The 19,012-nt window shown below is 35.1% G+C and overlaps 1 protein-coding gene across 5 annotated transcripts in view; it reads right to left on the bottom strand.

Annotated features, from left to right (window-relative positions):
• The window catches only part of MEF2C (myocyte enhancer factor 2C), a 221,434-nt gene that overhangs the window by 35,880 nt on the left and 166,542 nt on the right, over positions 1–19,012 (bottom strand). For 2 of the 5 annotated variants that reach the window (XM_069085077.1, XM_069085074.1), the window contains exons 5-7: positions 16,922–17,059; positions 5,954–6,140; positions 3,738–3,785 (exon numbers count right to left, since the gene is read on the bottom strand). In XM_069085077.1, coding sequence (XP_068941178.1) covers positions 3,738–3,785; positions 5,954–6,140; positions 16,922–17,059 — 373 coding nt within the window. Of the gene's footprint in view, positions 1–3,737; positions 3,786–5,953; positions 6,141–16,921; positions 17,060–17,120; positions 17,265–19,012 lie in introns of all 5 variants that reach the window. The other 3 variants (XM_069085076.1, XM_069085073.1, XM_069085078.1) reach the window with 2 other exon arrangements.

Consider the following 19,012-nt stretch of genomic DNA (forward strand, 5'->3'; position numbering starts at 1 on the left):
TCTCTCTCTCTTTCTCTCTCTCTCTCTCTCTCTCTCTCTCTCTCTCTCTTTCTTTCATATACACACTGGCTGTGTGATCTCAGGCAAGTTGCTTGAGCTCTCAGAATTGTAGACAATTTTCTAAGAACACAAACTGTGAGGAAAGTGTCTGTCTTCATTGATAGGGGGAGTGTCATCATCCAAAAGTTCACTATACCACCAAAGGCAAAGGTTCAATCTATATCCACATTTCTGTCAGTTATGTTGGATCCTCACTTCTGGACTAGGACCTCCCCTGATCAGTATGCAAGATAACTTCTTCTTGGAACCTTGAAGTCTGACTAATAATCACATAAGACCTTTATACCATATCTATATGGCTAAAGGTGACCCACAGGAAATGGGCAATCAGTTTCAGAAAGGAGTTAAAAAAATGGATATCAGATGTAGAGAAGTGGATACCAGTGAATTGAATATTTCTGGCTAGTTGTTCTCTTCAGGATTTTATCTCCTCTAAATCAAATACTATTGGTGGTGAAATCTTTGGAACACCACAGTCTATTCTGATCTACAAATCAAAGGAGATCTAAGTAAAAGCAAGATCTACTGTTAAAGTGGGGATTCCTTTGGTATAAGGATTGGATAGAAGGAAGTCAAAGTTCCTTCCAACTCGAAGAGTCTGTGGTTCTATTGCATCCAGTCTGGAAAGTTTGGGGTGAACAATGAAAAGGGCTTTGGGTATTCACTGGCCTTTGGAAATTCCATGATTAGAGGAAGAAAAAAACATATTACAAAGATAATAAGAAAAAAGATGGTGTTCTCAGAAGGTCAAATTTAGAACTAGAGTGTACTGAACCCACCAAGAGAACAAGGAATGAGGGAGTTCTCTAATCAAGTTGCACCCAAAATCTCTTCTTCAAAAGAAAATAAGTCTAGTTCTATGTGGGCTTAAAGTATAGGGTGCTATCTTTATTCTCCACATTATTACTGCCCCAAAGTGACATGCACATGACTTTCCTTTGGCATATACCAGGGTTGGATATAAAAATTTCTTCCCTTTTGTGGCTCTTGGTCTTTTTTCAACCAGATATTACCAGGGAAGTAGTGTGGTATAGTGGAGAGATTTCTGGCTTGGGACCTAGGGAAACCAAATTCTTATCCCCACTCTGCCATTGTGTGACCTTGGGTAAGTCATTTCACCTCTCTCAGAGATTAAATTTTCTAATTTGTAGAAAAAAAAGATTGGGTTAGATGGCGTCTGTGGTGCCTTGTACTTCTGATGCTTCATGTGCTGCTTTTCACTTGGCAGGTCTTTTGTTTTGGTATAAGGGGGTGGCATTTAATTAGGGGTGATGTGTCTTCATATTTTACTTTGCAACAACACTTTTCAGTGGGGATATATTAAGAGGGAGGTTTAAGCAATGAAGGCTTTTTTGATTTATTAAAACCTCACTCTCTACTCTTGAGACTCAAAAAACACACTGAGATGATTTATAATGTACAAATAAAATTTTAAAATAACCACCAAAGTAAAAAAAAATAATTTCAAAGCAATTGTATAGATGCCTACACCATGACCTTAGAATTCACCTCTTTATTTCTGACCAATTTTTGTCAATGGCACAGTTCAGAATTCAGAAGATATCTCATTATTATGTGGAGTTTTCCCTTTCTGCAAACCAAGAGACATCCTGGCTGGCCTCTTTTCCCCTTGGTGCTATGTGACACTCTGACATCAGCAGAGATATATTCAGCCTAGACATATGATCCTGTCTTATACAAGAAAGAAGGGAAGAAGGCTCCGTTTATGGGCAGGATGTGAGAGCTAAGCTGAAGACTAAGTGGCATCTACAACAGGTGTTCCCAGGAACCACAACTCCTCTGTGTCCTGATTGAAAAAATTCCAAAGGAGCTGTAGTTGTATCACAAACCAGGGAAAACTGGGAAATAAGTACCCTCTTCTGAACAAAACAGGCTTCTATTCATCAAGATATACTGACTAGATCATTATCATAAATCTTAGGCAATAGCCATAAGGTGACTAATAAAGGATAGAATCTCCTTACCTAGAAACATTTAAAATTGAATAGAATTGGTAGTTGTCATGAAGTGAGGAGGAATACTACACATCTTGAGAACTTTTTTTTATGATACTATGACCTGATGTAGGTTAATATAAAACTGAGTGCACTTAGCGGAGGACCAGTCTATCTATTGGACTAATATTGAATTGAAGCTGACAATGGAACTAATTCCTAATGTCTTGACCATTGTGTCAATAAGGCAAATGTATAATCTTGTTCCCTGAGTCTTTTTTCCTAGGTCTCTGAGGCTCCTTCCTCTTCTCTCTGGCTTCAGGTTTTGGCACAACTTGAACTAAAAGCATGAATTGGTAGAGTAGATTTAGATTTTCTAGGTTTGCTCTGTCATTGATACAACATTTATTCAACAAAAGTTTTTTGGGCATAAAATACTACTATTCTAGGTGATTAAATAATTTGAGAAAATAGGTCATTTTACTTCTGACTCAAATTTATTTGCTGGATTAAAATGGAAAAAAAAAACCCTTTGGTTGACTTCAAAGAGGAGACATTATGGGTAAGTTGTAACAAATCAGTGAAATTCCCGTTTATGGGTTTCATGATTTGGATGCATTAGTCAGTGAGTGTAAGACAGGGAAAAACTCAAATGAGAGGAGAGAAATACTATCTTTGAATGGATAGAATTAAGCAAATGTTTTGTGTGCATTTTTTTTCGGGGGGTGTAAAGGCTAAAGCCCCAAATCCATCCCTTTTTCTTGTGATCAGCTGTTTATTACATCTGACCCTGGCAGAATATTTTAACTAGATCATCCATGAATATTTTAATAAACTTGAATCCTTTTCTGACATTTCAAACATAACCTCATGTCATTCATGCACTCTCTGCAATTTAAAATGTACAGCATAGCCTTAGCTGCAGAAAAATTGCCATGGTTACTTCCTATACCAACAGTGAACTGCAGTTGGCATTTGAAAGTATTGTATTTTCTTGCCTTTGCATCAAAAATGACATCAATATCTTAATAATCACATTATTATGAATTAATACTGAACCTTGATGGAATATGCCACTGAGGCCACAGTATAAAGGACTTAGATATGTAGAAACAAACCAAAGGTTTTTTTTTCCCCTTCATTTCTCTTATTTAATATCTATGCTCATTTTAATGCCAACTATGATTTTATTTTATAAATTATATTGTTATGTATAATTCAAATACCTGCAATGATGCTTTCTCTTACTTTAGGTCTGGGGAAGTTAATTCATCTTTGGGAGCAGAGAGTCACATTTAGTGTGACTCAAATATTCGACACTGTAAGTGATATGCCCTTATAATGGTACCCTTATTATTCCCTGCAATAGTTCCTAGAATTTAATCAGCCATTCCGAACGCTCAGGTCCCTTGATTATATATTGCATACTTTTTGAAGTTTTATTAACTAAGGTACTATTCAATAAAAAAGGTTATTACTAAGGTATCATTTAATAAGTCACCCCCTCAGAATATGATTCACCTGAGAGTTAAAAGGGCAGGCTTTGCCTTTTATTGTCTCAATCCTGCTTCCCGCTTCCCCCCCCCCCGCCCCGCCCCACAGCCCCCTCTGTTTTACCTCCTGTATTATCTCACTGCATAACATTCATTTTAAGAATCCACCCCTTCCCCCCCCCAAAAAAAAAAAAAAAAAGATTGGATTATGCAAAATTGTCTCAATTACCTGCACTGGTGCCTGCACCGGTTGTGAGGTCCCCGCCCATCAGACCACCTATGGATTAAGAGGAAATTGTCAGAACAAAAATGGCTAAAAAAAATCACAAAAGCTTTACCTTCAACATCATTAATACCTCACCCCTCAAACAACCATGAAATTGCAGAGTGCCCCCAAGTCATACTACAGTTGATATATTTGTTTCATCATGACATTCTGTGCTCAAACATTAAAAATACATTCTACACCGACGTTGTGCCAAGATCATTTCTTTTTCTTACTACCTGACATTGTCCAAGAAAACTTACACTTTTTACAAAACAGTCACATCTGGGTGGTCTGAGTATTTTTATTTTTTGCCAAGATAATTATATTTAAGATAATCACCCCAGAAAAACCAAAGACACAATAAAATAGCTTGGTGAGGCAGGTACCAATAAATACTTATCACTGTATATTTGATGTTGGATCTCTTACACAATTAATGTTCTTACCTCCTAAAATTGAAACTACCTTCATCTATCAACTGCCCATGCAAACAGATCTACTATTTACCATTTGTCCTTTTCACAGATATCTCTGTGGCGGCAGCAGCAAGAAGATAATCTTTCTTTGTTAAAGTTTTGCTAAATTGTTTTTCCCCTTCAGTCAGATACTATGGGAAAAACTGTTTATTTGGAAGCAATTGTTTCAAATCACTTAACCCTTTCTCTCCCAAATAAAGTATATGAAACAAGTGCAAGAAGGTTTTTTTTTTTAAAGTCCTTGTCCATTATTTATTAATGATTCATAGACAAGATTCCTAATGTAATATTTATTCTGTTCATGGCTGATTTAAAATATAGAGGCAAAATTTATTTTCAGAGTAGAATTTGGTTAAAAAGAATTAAGAAGCTCTAAAAGGGCATTCTGGCTTCAAAGTCAGGGAGACCTAAATCCCCATTCTGGTTACAGGATCCTGGGCAGTCACTAAAGCTCTTAGGGTTTCAGGCTACTCTCAGACTAGAGAGTGCCAAGAAGGTGCCAAATTGCATCAACAGAGGGAGTTTCCGCAGTGTACACCAACAAAATCACAAGTGCAATCCCTATCCTATCATATTGTTTTCATTTATAGAGGAAAGGATAAGTTCCTTTATAAATAAAAAGGAATGCTTCCTTTTTATGTTTGCAACTTTGCTTTCCTCAAAACTCTGTGTGATATATAGGGTGAAGATTATTTTGCTCATTTTACAAATGGATATACTGAGGCTCACAATGGTCATACAACATCACATGGGTATGATGTGTGCTTGAAGTCATGTCTGAATACCAGTTTTCTGAGGCCAGTTCTTTACACATAGTACTGCCTTACTGCTCTTAGGATTACTTCCTAGGCTAAGTAGCAAGACTGACAGTGTTTTCATGGTCTCATTATTTTTAGGACGAGGAGGGAACTTTGGAATTAGGTAGTCTAATGTTTTCATTCTATACATAAAGAGCATAAGAAAGAGAAGAGATTTGTTCAAGGTCCACAAGCAGGAAGAAGTGGAATGAGGACTCCATATATGTCTCTTAACTATAATTCCACTTTTTCCCCCCTTTCAAAAAAGAGGATATTTCTCTCTTGGAAAAGACATGTTTGCTTTTCTTTCTGAGGTGATATTACAGAGGTCACTAGCTGCTTCTTGTTTTATTTTTATTTTTGACATTAGAAGCATTTACATTTTAAGACAAGCATATTAAAAATAATGCACTTTTAAAATGTTTGCATTTTAAGATTAGTTTTAATGTCATCAAATGTGAAATTAAATTAAATTTCTATAAACTAGAAAGAGGTCTATATGTGTGCATTTTATACATTTTTTTTAAATTGAAAGAGTAGAAACAATTAACGGGTAACTAATGTTTCCTTAGGCTTTATGGGCTATCTAGTTAGACATTTTGAAGGAAATTTTTAAAAAAATGTGAATAAAGTAATAATGCAGATCCATAGGGCCAGGCAGACTCAAAACTACTTTCTACAAAGCATTCTTTCAAAAGATTCCAATATAAACATATCACAGATTTATACTGCATAGAATTTAAGATTTGGCTTCTGATTTTTTTCTCTTAATAACTTGGATAATGTTGGAATTGATGAGATGGCACCTTGCCTTGGTACAAAGTAAATAAAATACCATAACTCTTTTGCTAAAAGTAGCCTCTTAAAAATTATTTGTTGACATTCAATATTTGACAGTACATACCTGTGTTACCTGCACTTGGAGGCCGATGTGTCACTCCAGGAGACATACTATTTCTCTGCAAAGAAGGGTGGGCCAGTGGCAAAAGGTTGGGGTTGCCCAGTGAGCTGACTGGATTACTATATACCAAACTGTTGTGATTGGACACTGGGATAGAAACTGGCATCTCAAAGTTGGGTGGTGGAACAGCCTGTATGAACATAAGAAAGAGAAGAGACAAGAATAGTACAGAAGTTTAATAGTCATAAAAGTACAACTTTTCTGCTTTAATTCAAATATTTTGTAGCTTGTGGTTAAAGATCTTTAAAAAGCTTTTTTTTTTTTTTGGTTTGAGGATAAATTACTACATAGTTACATCTTAGACCATTAGGAAAAGCTTTTAAGATGGTAAAATCATAAATTGATTTTTAATACAGTTAATACATTTCTTTGTGAATGTTATAAATTTTCACTTTTTTCTAAAACAAAAACCCACTTCATTAGATTTCATCTTCTTTTTTTATTCCATTCAATGAAGTCACAAGTCATAATTGTTCATTTGTGATATCTTAATCAGGAATAACAAATGATTGTAAGATCAAAGGTACTGGATGGTGATGACTTCAATGTCCATAGAAACATGTGATCTATGATTCATACAATGGAAATTTTAATGTAATTACTTTTAAAAACATATTTATTCAGAAATTTTAATAACCCAAAGTTATCAACTGGCATGTTAACAACATATATGTGTAATTACATCTTGAGCAATTTTGTCTTTTGAAAATAACTACAAAGAGAGCAGATGAAAGAAGGATGCAAAATGTACAGAAGTACAAATGCTATGTACTAGCTAATCATTTCAAATTTAGGGTGGTGGTGACTTATAATGGCTTTAGAGCATACTTTACTTATTATATTACAAACTATATTACTATGGACAGAATGGGAAGATCTATAATTCTATATCACCTAGAGAGAGCTTATAATTATGTAATTATCTAGTAAAGTGATGCCATGTAGTGGTGCTAATTAGGATAAAGCCCCAAATCCAGATTTCTCTCTCTTTTTTGGGAGAAATTTTATAAACAATATCATTTTGTGTGATGGTAATTTTCTGTTTTGAATTATTCAGATACTAACAGCTTTAGATAATATACTTAAGAAGCACATACTTGTGCTTCTTGAGTAATTTACAACATCTTTTTACATGTGAAATGAAAATTTGCATTGTGTACATTGCCAAAGGCAGGTAGGTGACTCAATGGGATAGAACACCAGGTCTGGAGTCAGAAAGATTCATCTTCCTAAATTCAAATCTGACCTCAGAAACTTACTAGCTGTATGACCCTGGGCAAGTCACTTCACTCTGTTTGCCTTAGTTTCCTCATCTGTAAAATGATCTGGAGAAAGAAATGGCAAACCACTCTAGTATCTTTGCTAAGAAAACTCAAAATGGGGCCAGAAAGAGTCAAACATGATGAAAATGACTGAAGAACAAAATTGTCAAAGGATGGATATACATACACACACATACATACATACACATATTTTTATATATCTCATATATCATGGCATATATGTATATATAGAGATATACACATACTCTCAAAAAATATAGTCTTAAAATGGAAACATACATAATGTTCTATAAATAATTTTTACATAGGGAATTTTGTTTCAAATAATCTCAATTGAGCCTTATATAATAGAAAATACACATGTGCATAGGGATATAAATGGAAAAAAAATTGAAGTATTATTCTTTCTCTCTTTAAATCCTACATTTAATTTTGCCTAGCCTAGGATAATTCTGAAATCTCATGACTGTTCTATAATAGTATTGTTGTCCATTTCTTATCATTTGATCTTATAATGCCCTTCAGTGTCCCACAGTCTTTATAATGCTTTATTCCTCCTGTCTCCTAGGGCCTGACAATGGTATTATAACTACTTTCTTTCTTAATTCTTTGATTCCTCATCATTCAGAAGAGGATGAAAGTTTACAGCAGCAAGATTATTAAAGTTACTCTTAGTAGACCTTATCTTGTGGTGAGTTGGAAAGATGAAACATTACTTTAGAAAGACACCATGATGGGTTTTACATTGAAATAAGAAACTTTATTAGTTGATAACACACCACAAGAAAAACACATACCCAAAGCTTAGTACCCCATTGAGAAAGCAACATGATTTTTCCAAGTAAAACACTTTATCATAGAAGAAATCGGCATAGATGAATAAAATTTCTTTTTCACCAATCAAGATACCACATGGTATTTATTCTAATTCCTCCCTAAGAAGAACCATCAATTGAGACCAGGATGGAATAGGTAGAATATTTGTTTTGGTGGTAACTTCTCAAGGTCTACCCTCAAAGGGGCAAATAAATTTAAACATGACTCCCAGTAGTCCTTGTTCTCTGCTGCTACATATAGACATTAAAGTTGAACGTGTTATTTATTTTTTTAATTAAATTAAATTTAAAATGATTATATCACCATATTAAAACTTTGCGATTTTGCAGGTTTGAGAATTCCCTCCACCACCATAGCCCACAATTTATCCACAACTTAGTAGGTTTAGCCAGTCTCTTGACACCCAGGGAAGTTAAGTTGCCTGCCCATGGTTACATAGCTAATAAGTGTCAGAGTTGGAATTTGAATGTTGGTTTTCCTGGTTACAAGACCAACACTATATTATGGCACATAGCCTCTCAATTTGTTTCTCAAATATAAATTTTAAGGTTCCATATTTATTAACAAAGTATAACTTTTATCTTTGGAGAGTCAATATGGTATAGTGGACACAGTGGATACAGTGCTGGTCAGGAAAGTCTGAAATTGAGTTCCACTTCACATACTTACTAGAGGAATGACCTTGAGCAAGTAAACCTGTCAACCTTAGTTTTCTCATTTGTAAAATGAGCAGGTTGGACTCATGATCACCATGATACCTTTCTGATATTATTCTATGAAAAATTAAAATTTAAAGAACTTTGCCATTTTAGAGCCCCACATCTTAATGGAAGGTGTATGTATAGTAAAGTAACCCCACTCTATGGTACATCTCTGTATACCAGAGAATAAGTTATACTGAGGGTTAAATAATGTTCAAATTCATAATGATGTATCTTTCCCACTTTAACTTAGAAAACTTATGATGTAGATATAATGGGATTCTGCTCTAATTTGTAATAGATATACTTGACTTTAAAAGAAAAGTATCAGGATGGAACTGTCCTTCTTATGTATAGGATAGGGATAAAACTGCAATCTTTCTGAGTAAAAATATTTACGAAGGTCATTTATCATTGTCAGTAAAAACATGCTGGATGTATTCACTGGCACGCATAGTCATTCTCCCCCATGCCCATGGAACTGTCTGACAGAGAAAGAATCCCTTTGGGATGTACATAAACTTTTTCAGGATTAAGTGAAATCTTATTCATCTGTCTTCTATTGTGTCTATCTGAGTTATTTTGACCCTGGAAAGAACAAAGTCCAAAGATGGATACCCATGCACCTGTCCTTTCTTCTTCCCCTCCTCCTCCTCCTTCTTTTCTCTCACCCCCATATTTACTAAGAGCTGATTTCCTGTGGTTATTTTCATTAAAAATACTTTTAGCAGCATGCTAATAATGGCTCATTATAACTACCAATAAATATGCAATTACTATCTCATGATAGCCCAAGGACCATAAAAATACTAATTTTCTGAAAAGTGATTGGGTCTTCTCAGGGTAAAGGGTAGTTGGTTATGACTATACATTCAAAGAAGATGCCCATTTCACAAGTGTCTAATAAAGTGCAAGATGCCCTAAGTTGTTTGGTCAATCCCTCCTTGCCTTCTCCCAGTAATTATTCAGAATTAGGCATTTAGGATAGTTTTGAAGATAATCACTATGAAACAACTTTGATTTGAGTATCAGGATAGCATTCCACAGATCAGAAATAGGTATCACTTGGTTATGAGAGTATATTTTGGGAATTTTGAATTCATTAATTGAGAAGATATGTAATGAATGTTTGAGTTGACCTCTTTCACACCTCTATCAGTTCTTTCATTTTCATATCTGTATCATGAATTAAACATATTAAAGTAAGAGGTAAAATTACAAGCTAAAATGATTCAACTGAAAAGTGTGGTGTCATGGAACAAAAATGAAGTAAAGAATTAGGACTAGGTAGGTCTAGATTAAACTAGTAAACTAGCTGTGTAATTTTAGGCAATTCACTTTATCTCTTGTTTTTTTGTTTTTTGCTTTTTGGAGGGGGGGAAGGGCAATTGGGGTTAAGTGACTTGCCAAAGGTCACATGCTAGTAAGTGTTAAGTGTCTGAGGCTGAATTTGAACTCAGGTCCTCCTGACTCCAGGGCCAGTGCTCTATTCATTGTGCCACCTAGCCACCCCTTCACTTTATCTCTTCAGCTCATTTTCTCAGCAAAATGGGTTGTGTGTGAGAATTTGATGGCGATCATCTCAAAGATGCTCTCTAACTCTACAACTTTATGATTGCAATTTTTTTTTAATGAAGAGTGAATACTAGTTCATGATTATTTGCTTAGCAATTCAGTCCTTTTCCCTTTGTTCTTTCTTTCAAATCAAGGATATTAGAACATATTTTTAAAAGGATATAAAAATACACAAAGTAGTCAAATAATAAGACTGAAAAAATTATGTAAACTTAAAAGGAGAGTGTAGCGAAGTCCCAAGCATGTAGAGCACTCAATATAGGGAACAGATTATATAAAAGAGGGAAATCTAGTCTACAGTATTTATGTGTTTTTATTCTCCTCACTGTACAGAGTATTCAAAAGTAGCAAAGATTAAAAAGTTATTGGTACACATTTACAAAAACCACTGTTTTTCCAATTTTGCCACAAAATGTATTTTAAATAAGCAGGAAATTCTCTTAGACTTAAATTTTTTAATAAAAGAAGGCATGATGTTTTTAATGTATAATTTACCTTCTGAATCTAAAAATAATTTGGATGATTGAGTGTCATTTAAAAAAAATCCAAAATCACCTTCTAATACCTGATTAAATCTCATTTTTTGCATAATTTTTCCTTTACTTTATGTTATTTGGGCATGGATTATATATGATTAAAAAGCATTTTGGAACTGCTTCTTCCTATATCCCTTGTCCTTAAAAGTTCAAAAGGAAGCAATCTGGGATTCATAGTTTTTGGGTATATGATGTTGCCAATAAAGTATTTATGAGTATGTGGTTTACTCACATATAGTATGCTACTCAAGGCAGTTAGGTGGCACAGTGGATACAATGCCAGGCCTGGAATCAGGAACACTAATGTTTATGAGTTCAAATCTGGTCTCAGACACTTATTAGCTCTGTGGTCCTGGGCAAGTCACTTAACACTATTTGTCTAAGTTCTTCATCTGTAAAATAAGCTGGAGAAGGAATTGTCAAACCACTTCAGGATCTTTGGCAAGAAAACCCTAAATGGGGTCACAAAGAGCCTGGAATGACTCAACAACAACATGTAAAATATCCTACTCGTAGAGTAGTTACTACTTACTTGTGCATGTGAGTAGTAGGTCCTTAACTCTATTTTGACTTGTTTTCCTTAACTGTGGTTTTTTCTTTTTGCTGTAATGATTTCCGTACAAAACCTAGCAGATCCTTTTTTTCCCAGAAAAAGTCGCAATCCCCAAATCAGCTCAATAAATCCCAATATAATTTGTGAATTTTCAAGAAATGAGAAATCCTCTGTAAACAGTTCATTTTTATGCAATTGAAAAATGTTGGCAGGATGCTAGGTCCTAGGTATCCACGTAAATTTTATCATATAAGTAAGAAGCTAAAATAAAAAAAAATTTTTCCTTTAAAGAAGAGTTGCTCAGGTTGGGTCTTTCAAGTTAAAAAAAATAGCCCTTTTGAGTTTTTTTTAAAAAGTTGGGTTCATTTACACAAAGAAGATTGTACTTGCCACTGCTTTGAACATTTTAGCAACTGAGGGAACTTCCCAAAACATTGTATGTAAAGAAAAATTTTACAGCAACTAGAAGCATTAGACAAAAACATGGTCCTTTGTACTATGGAAGCTAAAAGATTTACTAAAGTAATGAAGCAACTGTGTTGTTTCTTTCCATAGTTTTATCAGTGTGCTGTGATGTTCACATTCAACTCAGCTTTCATCCAACAAATATTTATTAAGTTTCTATGACGCGCAAGGTACAGGGCAAAGTGCTGGACTGATAATTTACTGAGGCGGGTTTCCACCTTCACTATTCTACTGTAATTGCTTTCTCTAAGATTCTTAGTGATCTCCTAATCATTCAATTCTATGATCTTTTTTTTTTCAGGCCTCATCCTCCTTGACATCTACTCAGTATCTGATATGTTAGATGACCTCCTTCTTGAAATCCTCTCCTTCCGTAGCTTCTGTGATGATAGAATGTTGTTATTTGTTTCAGTAGTGGCTGACTCATCGTGACCCCATTTGGGATTTTCTTGGAAAGGACACTGGAGTGCTTTGCCATTTCCTGCTGCAGTGAATTAAGGCGAACAGGGATTAAGTGACTTGCCCAGGATCACACAGTTAGTAAATGTCTGAGGCTGGTTTTAAACTCAGATATTCCTGACCCCAGGCCTAGAACTCTATCCACTGAATCCCCTACCTGTCTCCTAGGCAAGCAGAGGCTAAGTGACTTGCCCAGGGTCACACAGGTAGTAACTGTCTGAGGCCACATTTAAACTCAGGTCCTCCTGACTCCAGGGCCAGTACCCTATCCATTGTGTCACCTAGCTACTATCTCTGATAATAGCATATCCCCATGGTTCTCTTTCTACCTCTCTGAACCTTATCTATGTTCCTCAGTTTTTGCTCTTCTAGCCCCCCTAAATGTAGGGAACTAGTCGAACTGATAACTTTTTTTTTGTTTCTTGCTGCCTTTTTCTATTTTAATGCTTAAACTATACTGCATGCCTCAAAGTCCCCCCCCGCCCCCACTTTCTCTCTGATTATTGAAATTCTCTTATCATTTAAGGCTCAATTTAGGTGCTATCATCTCCATGAAGAGTTCCATTAAAACCCCAGGTGAAAGTCCTTTCTTCATTCTTAAATTCTTTCCTAGTGTTTTGTTTTGTATCTCTTCAATATACTTATCATATTCTGATAGGTTGTAGTTATTTGTGTGCCAGTCTTATCTAATAACTTCCACTTATATTTATTAAATGCTTAATATGCAGAGGACTGAATCAGATGCTGGAGGACAAACCAAGATCAGCTAAGATATGGTCTTATTTCATTTTTTTAAAATTGTGACTTTCTTGATGAAGTTCACAATCTTCCAGGAGGAAAAGTGTCTACATAAAGAACTTTCACATAACATGATACATGATACATGCAGAAGGAAAGAAAAAAAATGAATATATATCTTGGGTTCCTTTAAGTACCAACTAAAATCCCACATTGTCTGAAAAGACTTTCCTGCTCCCCTTTAGTGCTAACACCTTCCCTCTGTTGATTACCCTCTAGAGTATCTTGTATGTATCTTGTTTATACAGAGTTGTTTGCATTTTGTTTCCCCCCATTAGACTGGGAGCTCACTGAGAACAGGGACTGTCTTTTGTCTTTCTTGTGCCTTCAGAACTGAGTGTAGTGTGTAGCACAAAGTAGATGCCTAATAAATGCTTGTTGATTGACTGACTCCAAGGAATGAAGGATCATTATTAATGGGTACTGGTGGGAATATAAGGGAGGACTTCATGGAGGAACTGGAATTTGAACTTAAGTATCCTTAAAAGAGGAACAGAATTTCAGTAAGTAAAGACTAGAGGGAAGAGGAGGGTAGTTCCTGGAATAGAGGGAAGTGAGAGTAAAGACACACAAACAGGACAGAGTGGAATATATTTTTTATGGCAAGTAGTCCAATTTGTTTTGTGTGTAGCGTATTTGTATGTGTGTGAGTGTATGGAGTGGTAGAAGCAGCAGCAGCAGTAGTAGTAGTAGTAGCAGTAGTAGCAGCAGCAGCAGTAATGGTAGTAGCAGTAGTAACAGTAGCAGCAGTAGCAGTGTGAAATAAGGTTGGACCAGTAGGGTGGGCAGCTAAGTGGCACAGTGTCAGACCTAGAGTCAGGAAAATTCATCTTCCCGAGTTCAAATTTGGCCTCAGACACTTACTAGCTGTGTGACCCTGGGTAAGTCATTTAACCCTATTTGCCTCAGTTTCCTCATCTGTAAAATGAACTGGAGAAGGAAGTGGCAAATCACTCCAGTATCTTTGCCAAGGAAACCCCAAATGGGGTCACAAAGAGTTAGATATGATTGAACACTATGGATGGTCACAAATACCAGGCTAAAGGAGTTTGAATCTCTTTTGGAAAGCATCACAAAGCCACTAAAGAAGTTTGAATAATGTAATGGCATGATCACATCTGTATTGATGGAAGGAAAATTTGACAGCAGTGTGAAGGATGAAAGGGAGGTTGGAAAGAATGGAAGTAAGAAGCCTTATTCAGAGGCAATTAGAACTAATAGTAAAGATGAATGCTAACTAGGATTTATGGTGTAACTGTATTGAGAGGAGAGGACTGAGTAAGACAGGTTTTACAAAACTAAATGATAAATTCTTTGATTACCAACTGTTTTCTAGGCACCTTGTTAGACATTGGTGATACAAAGATAAAAATAAGAAACTTAGTTTTTATCAGGGGAAACAACATATATGAATATAGTAAATAAAATTACCTAGTGCATAGCACACACAGTACTCTGAACATACAATATATTTAATGAATATTTTTTGAATTAATCAAATTTGATTTTCATTCTTGTGCTATCAATTATTGAACCTTTTGAAAAATTATGCAACATGTTTTTTTATTCTGTGTGTGAAAGGACATGTGTAGTATAGGAATAGAGAGATATTTTAACCACTGTTTACATCTTTAGAGATGGAGGGCATTCCCACCCATATAGAAAGCAACAAAGTGATCCTAAGTAATACTGCTGATCAAGGTTTACTTTAGGCAGTCACCAAACAGGATATGCCAGGAGTTTTCTAAACAGAAAATGTATACAGGAAATAGAAGATGAAGGAAAAGGTACACCCAAACAGGGATTAACACATTATTCTTTGCTAGAGTGAAATAATTGCTCCTATGACAAGGAAACCTATGACAATCTCCCTGAAACTGGTATTGGACAATTCAAAACCTCTATATATTCAGCATATAACTGATACTGTAGTGGGTAGAAGAATGACAAACCAAAGAATGACAAACTCTGGACCTCTAGTGTTCTTTCCCTAAAGCAGGATCGATTTTATGGATAGCGAGTCAAATTCAACATTTCTGAAGACTGGCATTTTCCATGCCTTCCTTAGATACAGAGAACTACACTTGGTAAAGTTCCTACCACAAAGCTGCTACAAGTAGTTTTTTTTTTAGAACATCTTAAAACTTAGGATACTTTATATTCTCTTAATATACAGTATAAATCCAACTAGATAAAAACTGCTGTTGACATAAAATCTACTTAACCAAAAAATTATGAGTTCAAGAAGCATTGATATGATAAATATGATTAAATACATCTACTAATTAAGTTAAGAACTTATTTGGTGTGCAGTTTTTCTTCTAGAATAGGCAATAATAGATACTAATTGTCTAGAATGTTCTCACTATGGAGACCAGTCTATCTCCTTCAGGTTAAGGCTGCTACTGTTAAATGAAAAGGTACTTTTTAAGAGAAATTAATTACCACCTGTAAAGTTTAAATAAGATTAAGGTTGTGACATTAACAAGAGACATTCCAAAAAGCATGTCAGCTTTGAATTTCATCAGTTTATATCACAAACTTAACATTATTTGAATAGCGACAATATTTAATCAGGGCATGTATTTTCTTCTACTTTGTATGTAAACAAAATAGCACATGCAGTGTTATTTCTCAAGTATCTGGCAAGGCATATGACTGACTGTTAGAGATTTTGACTTAGTTAAGACAAAATTTAGCCAAATGTTAAAGCATGGAAAATGGTGATGTCGGCGAAGCAAATTTCCTGATCAAGCTGTAACGTCACCCCAGCACACAGACAGGTGCAAATTTCACTATGAGGTTTTCATGCAGTCTGTTTCTCTGCAGCGAGCAAATAGCTTTAACCCTTCAGTGCTGTTACTGAACTTAGCATTGAGACCGAGGATCTGGTCTCATTAGAAGAATGTTTGTGTGGTGTCTTTGTTAGGTGAGTTGAGAGAATTTTAGTTCTGCATGTGTTTTGGTTACATGTGAACACTGAAAATATTTTCAACTTGTTCCCAGGAAGATTTCCAGTATTTTCCTTCAATGTATTATATTAATGGTGTACATTTCATTGTAAAAGAGTCATGTATTTTATGGTGTACATTTTATGGTAGAAGAGTCAGGGGGATGTTGTATTGAACTTTTAACTTCCTTGTAGAAGAAGCAACATTGTATAGGGTATCAAGAGTCAGCTTCAGAGTCAGGAAAGACCTGGGCTCAAGTCCCTATTCTGATATATGTTGGCTGTGTGATCCTGGGCAAGTTACTTAACCTTTCAGTGTTCTCGGCAGCTTTCTAAGATTAAACGTTACAGGACAGGTACTAATCTGTTTTCGTAGAAGGCCTTTTTGCATCCAGGAGTACCCCATGACAATGTAGTAGCCATAGGTTACATCCCTATTTCTTCCCTGTGAGTCTTCAGTCCTAAAATTTTCTTCCTAAACCCCTACTATTTAGGACAAAATAACTTCAAATCAAAGAATGCTCATATTCAGGAGATACTCTGAAAATGAGCTATCGTCGGCAATGAGATGATATAGATATGAAGGACTTTGCAAGCACAAAAATGCTATATGAGTTTAGTTTTATTTTTACTTGGGCTATTTTGTGTTTTTCTCTCAGATACTGACTAGAGTAAGCCAGAACTGAAGGGGTTAAGGTTTGTTACTGCAGCAGTTGTCAGCAGACCAGTCATCTCATCTCCCTTTGGTACTTACAGGAATTTTATGACTCTTGATCATATTATCAAACTCTTCATTAATTTTTTTGTATTTTTCTTCAGTGCGTGGGGTGAGTGCATAAGAGGAGTCAGGATCGGGGCTTTCACAGCCTTTGTTTTCTTTCTTGTTCAATGCCTGCCAGGTTCAGAGAAATATCAGAAGTAAAAAAAAAAGGAAGGGCGTTCTCGGTACTTACACACAATCTTTGCCTGCTGATCATTAGATCAATATCTTCATTAATTTTCCTGTACTTGTCCTCAGACTCAGGGCTGTGACCTACTGAATCGTCTGCATCAGGATCTGGACTGTCACAACCATTAAGTCCCTTCTTTCTCAACGTCTGAAATACATAATTTGGAAAGTTCAAACCTTGACACAGGATGTAAGACAGATTCATTTGTACAAGAAAGATTCAAGTTGTCCAGTAATTCAAGGCTGACACATCAAATATTATATTTGGGTAAATAAATTTTATATAGATACAATGAGTCAACAATAGAAGGTTCTCATTAAAAGAGGAAAACTCTTTCAAAATGAGATTCAATCAATTAATGATGGAAGTAAAAAAGTTTAAGTCATTTGATATTGAGGCAACTGATACTTTGCTATTCAATTAGAGACAACGATAACTGAATAAAATGAAAGCAACCATCCTCTTTTCTACCTGTAGGGAAAAAACCAACCAACCAACCCTCCCCCAACACCCCCACCCCAAGAAATCAGGGCATTGCTCAATGATTTCAGAACCTGTGATCCTGCAATAGATGTTTAATACAAATCCCTGATTTGAATTGAACATAATAAATTTCATGACAGCAATGGTGTCCCACCACTCCCAATTACATGTTCTTGAGAGAAAAAGTTGCTATGGATAAAACTGATGAGCTTTCATGTACTATATTCATTTTGATAACCTAAAAAAATCCAGTTCTAGCACCACACAGATGAAATACTACACCAAGACTTAACATATGGAGGAATTTGTTGCTAAAATATATACTAAAAGAAAATTAAAAACAGTTGAGTTTAATGTTATGTTATCAACATGCTTACCAGAAACAAAAAAAAAGTCAAAAATTAGGAAACTGAGTCAACAACTATTAATGAAAAAAAGGTTCTTTCACATAAAATTTTGCTAGCTTATCCATTTGGATAAAGAGTTCTTCGAGGCAATCTCCTGACATGTTAAAGGGAAAAGTCAATGCTTTATCCTAATTTCCCATCTCTTGAATATAGGTCTAGGGCTTGTCTCAGCTGTCAAACTCTACACTGAAGTGGTATTTATTAACTAGGGTCCTTGAATTTATTTTCACTTATTTTAATGATTGCTATTGATAAGTTATATAAGATATTTTATAAAGCAAGAATAACATATTCCACATATTTCAATACTGTATTTCAATTTATTATTCTTGCCATTTATCTATGATATTTGAATTGAGTCTGCTGACAAATATTTTAAAAGTCTAAAATTTCTCTGTATTACAAAAAAATACCCAACCCCCAATGAACTTTGGAAAAAAGAGGGCTATGTACCAAAATGTCTACTTAAATGAAAGCTCAACAGTGTAACTCATCTTTATTAAATACTGAATAGTACATTCAAATAAAGCTAAAACTGTGACATAAAGCCAGAAAATTCAAAGCTGAGATAACACTCCATCTTTAATGCACAATATTGGGGAAAAAATAAATAAAACAACATTAGTTAAAAGGGGGAGTGTCAGCCTTAAAATACTGAACTCCTTGGCTCTTGTCAACATGTAACAAATTTAACATCATTTAAAATGAGTTTCTATGTGTCTGATGTCTTCTCCTTAAAAAGCAAGCTAGGAAAAAGAACCTTTTCTAATATTGCTATGACTGAATTACTTTTCTGTAAATATTTATTTATGTTATAGTGGTATAATATAACAAATAAACATATGGTTACAGTTTGTTATGTGGCATAAATGTTTGAATATTAAAATGAATATTTTGACACGAGATGATAAATATACATTTTACAATTCTGGGGATTTCGTAATTGGTGGGGCCACCTGGACCCCTACCATGAGTCTGTTGCTAGTACTTTCACTAGAAAAGAGG

The sequence above is a fragment of the Petaurus breviceps genome, unplaced genomic scaffold (assembly GCF_028583685.1).
Source record: "Petaurus breviceps papuanus isolate PSGF00001 unplaced genomic scaffold, PetGlider_PUasm1.0 175, whole genome shotgun sequence".
Taxonomy (NCBI): domain Eukaryota; kingdom Metazoa; phylum Chordata; class Mammalia; order Diprotodontia; family Petauridae; genus Petaurus; species Petaurus breviceps.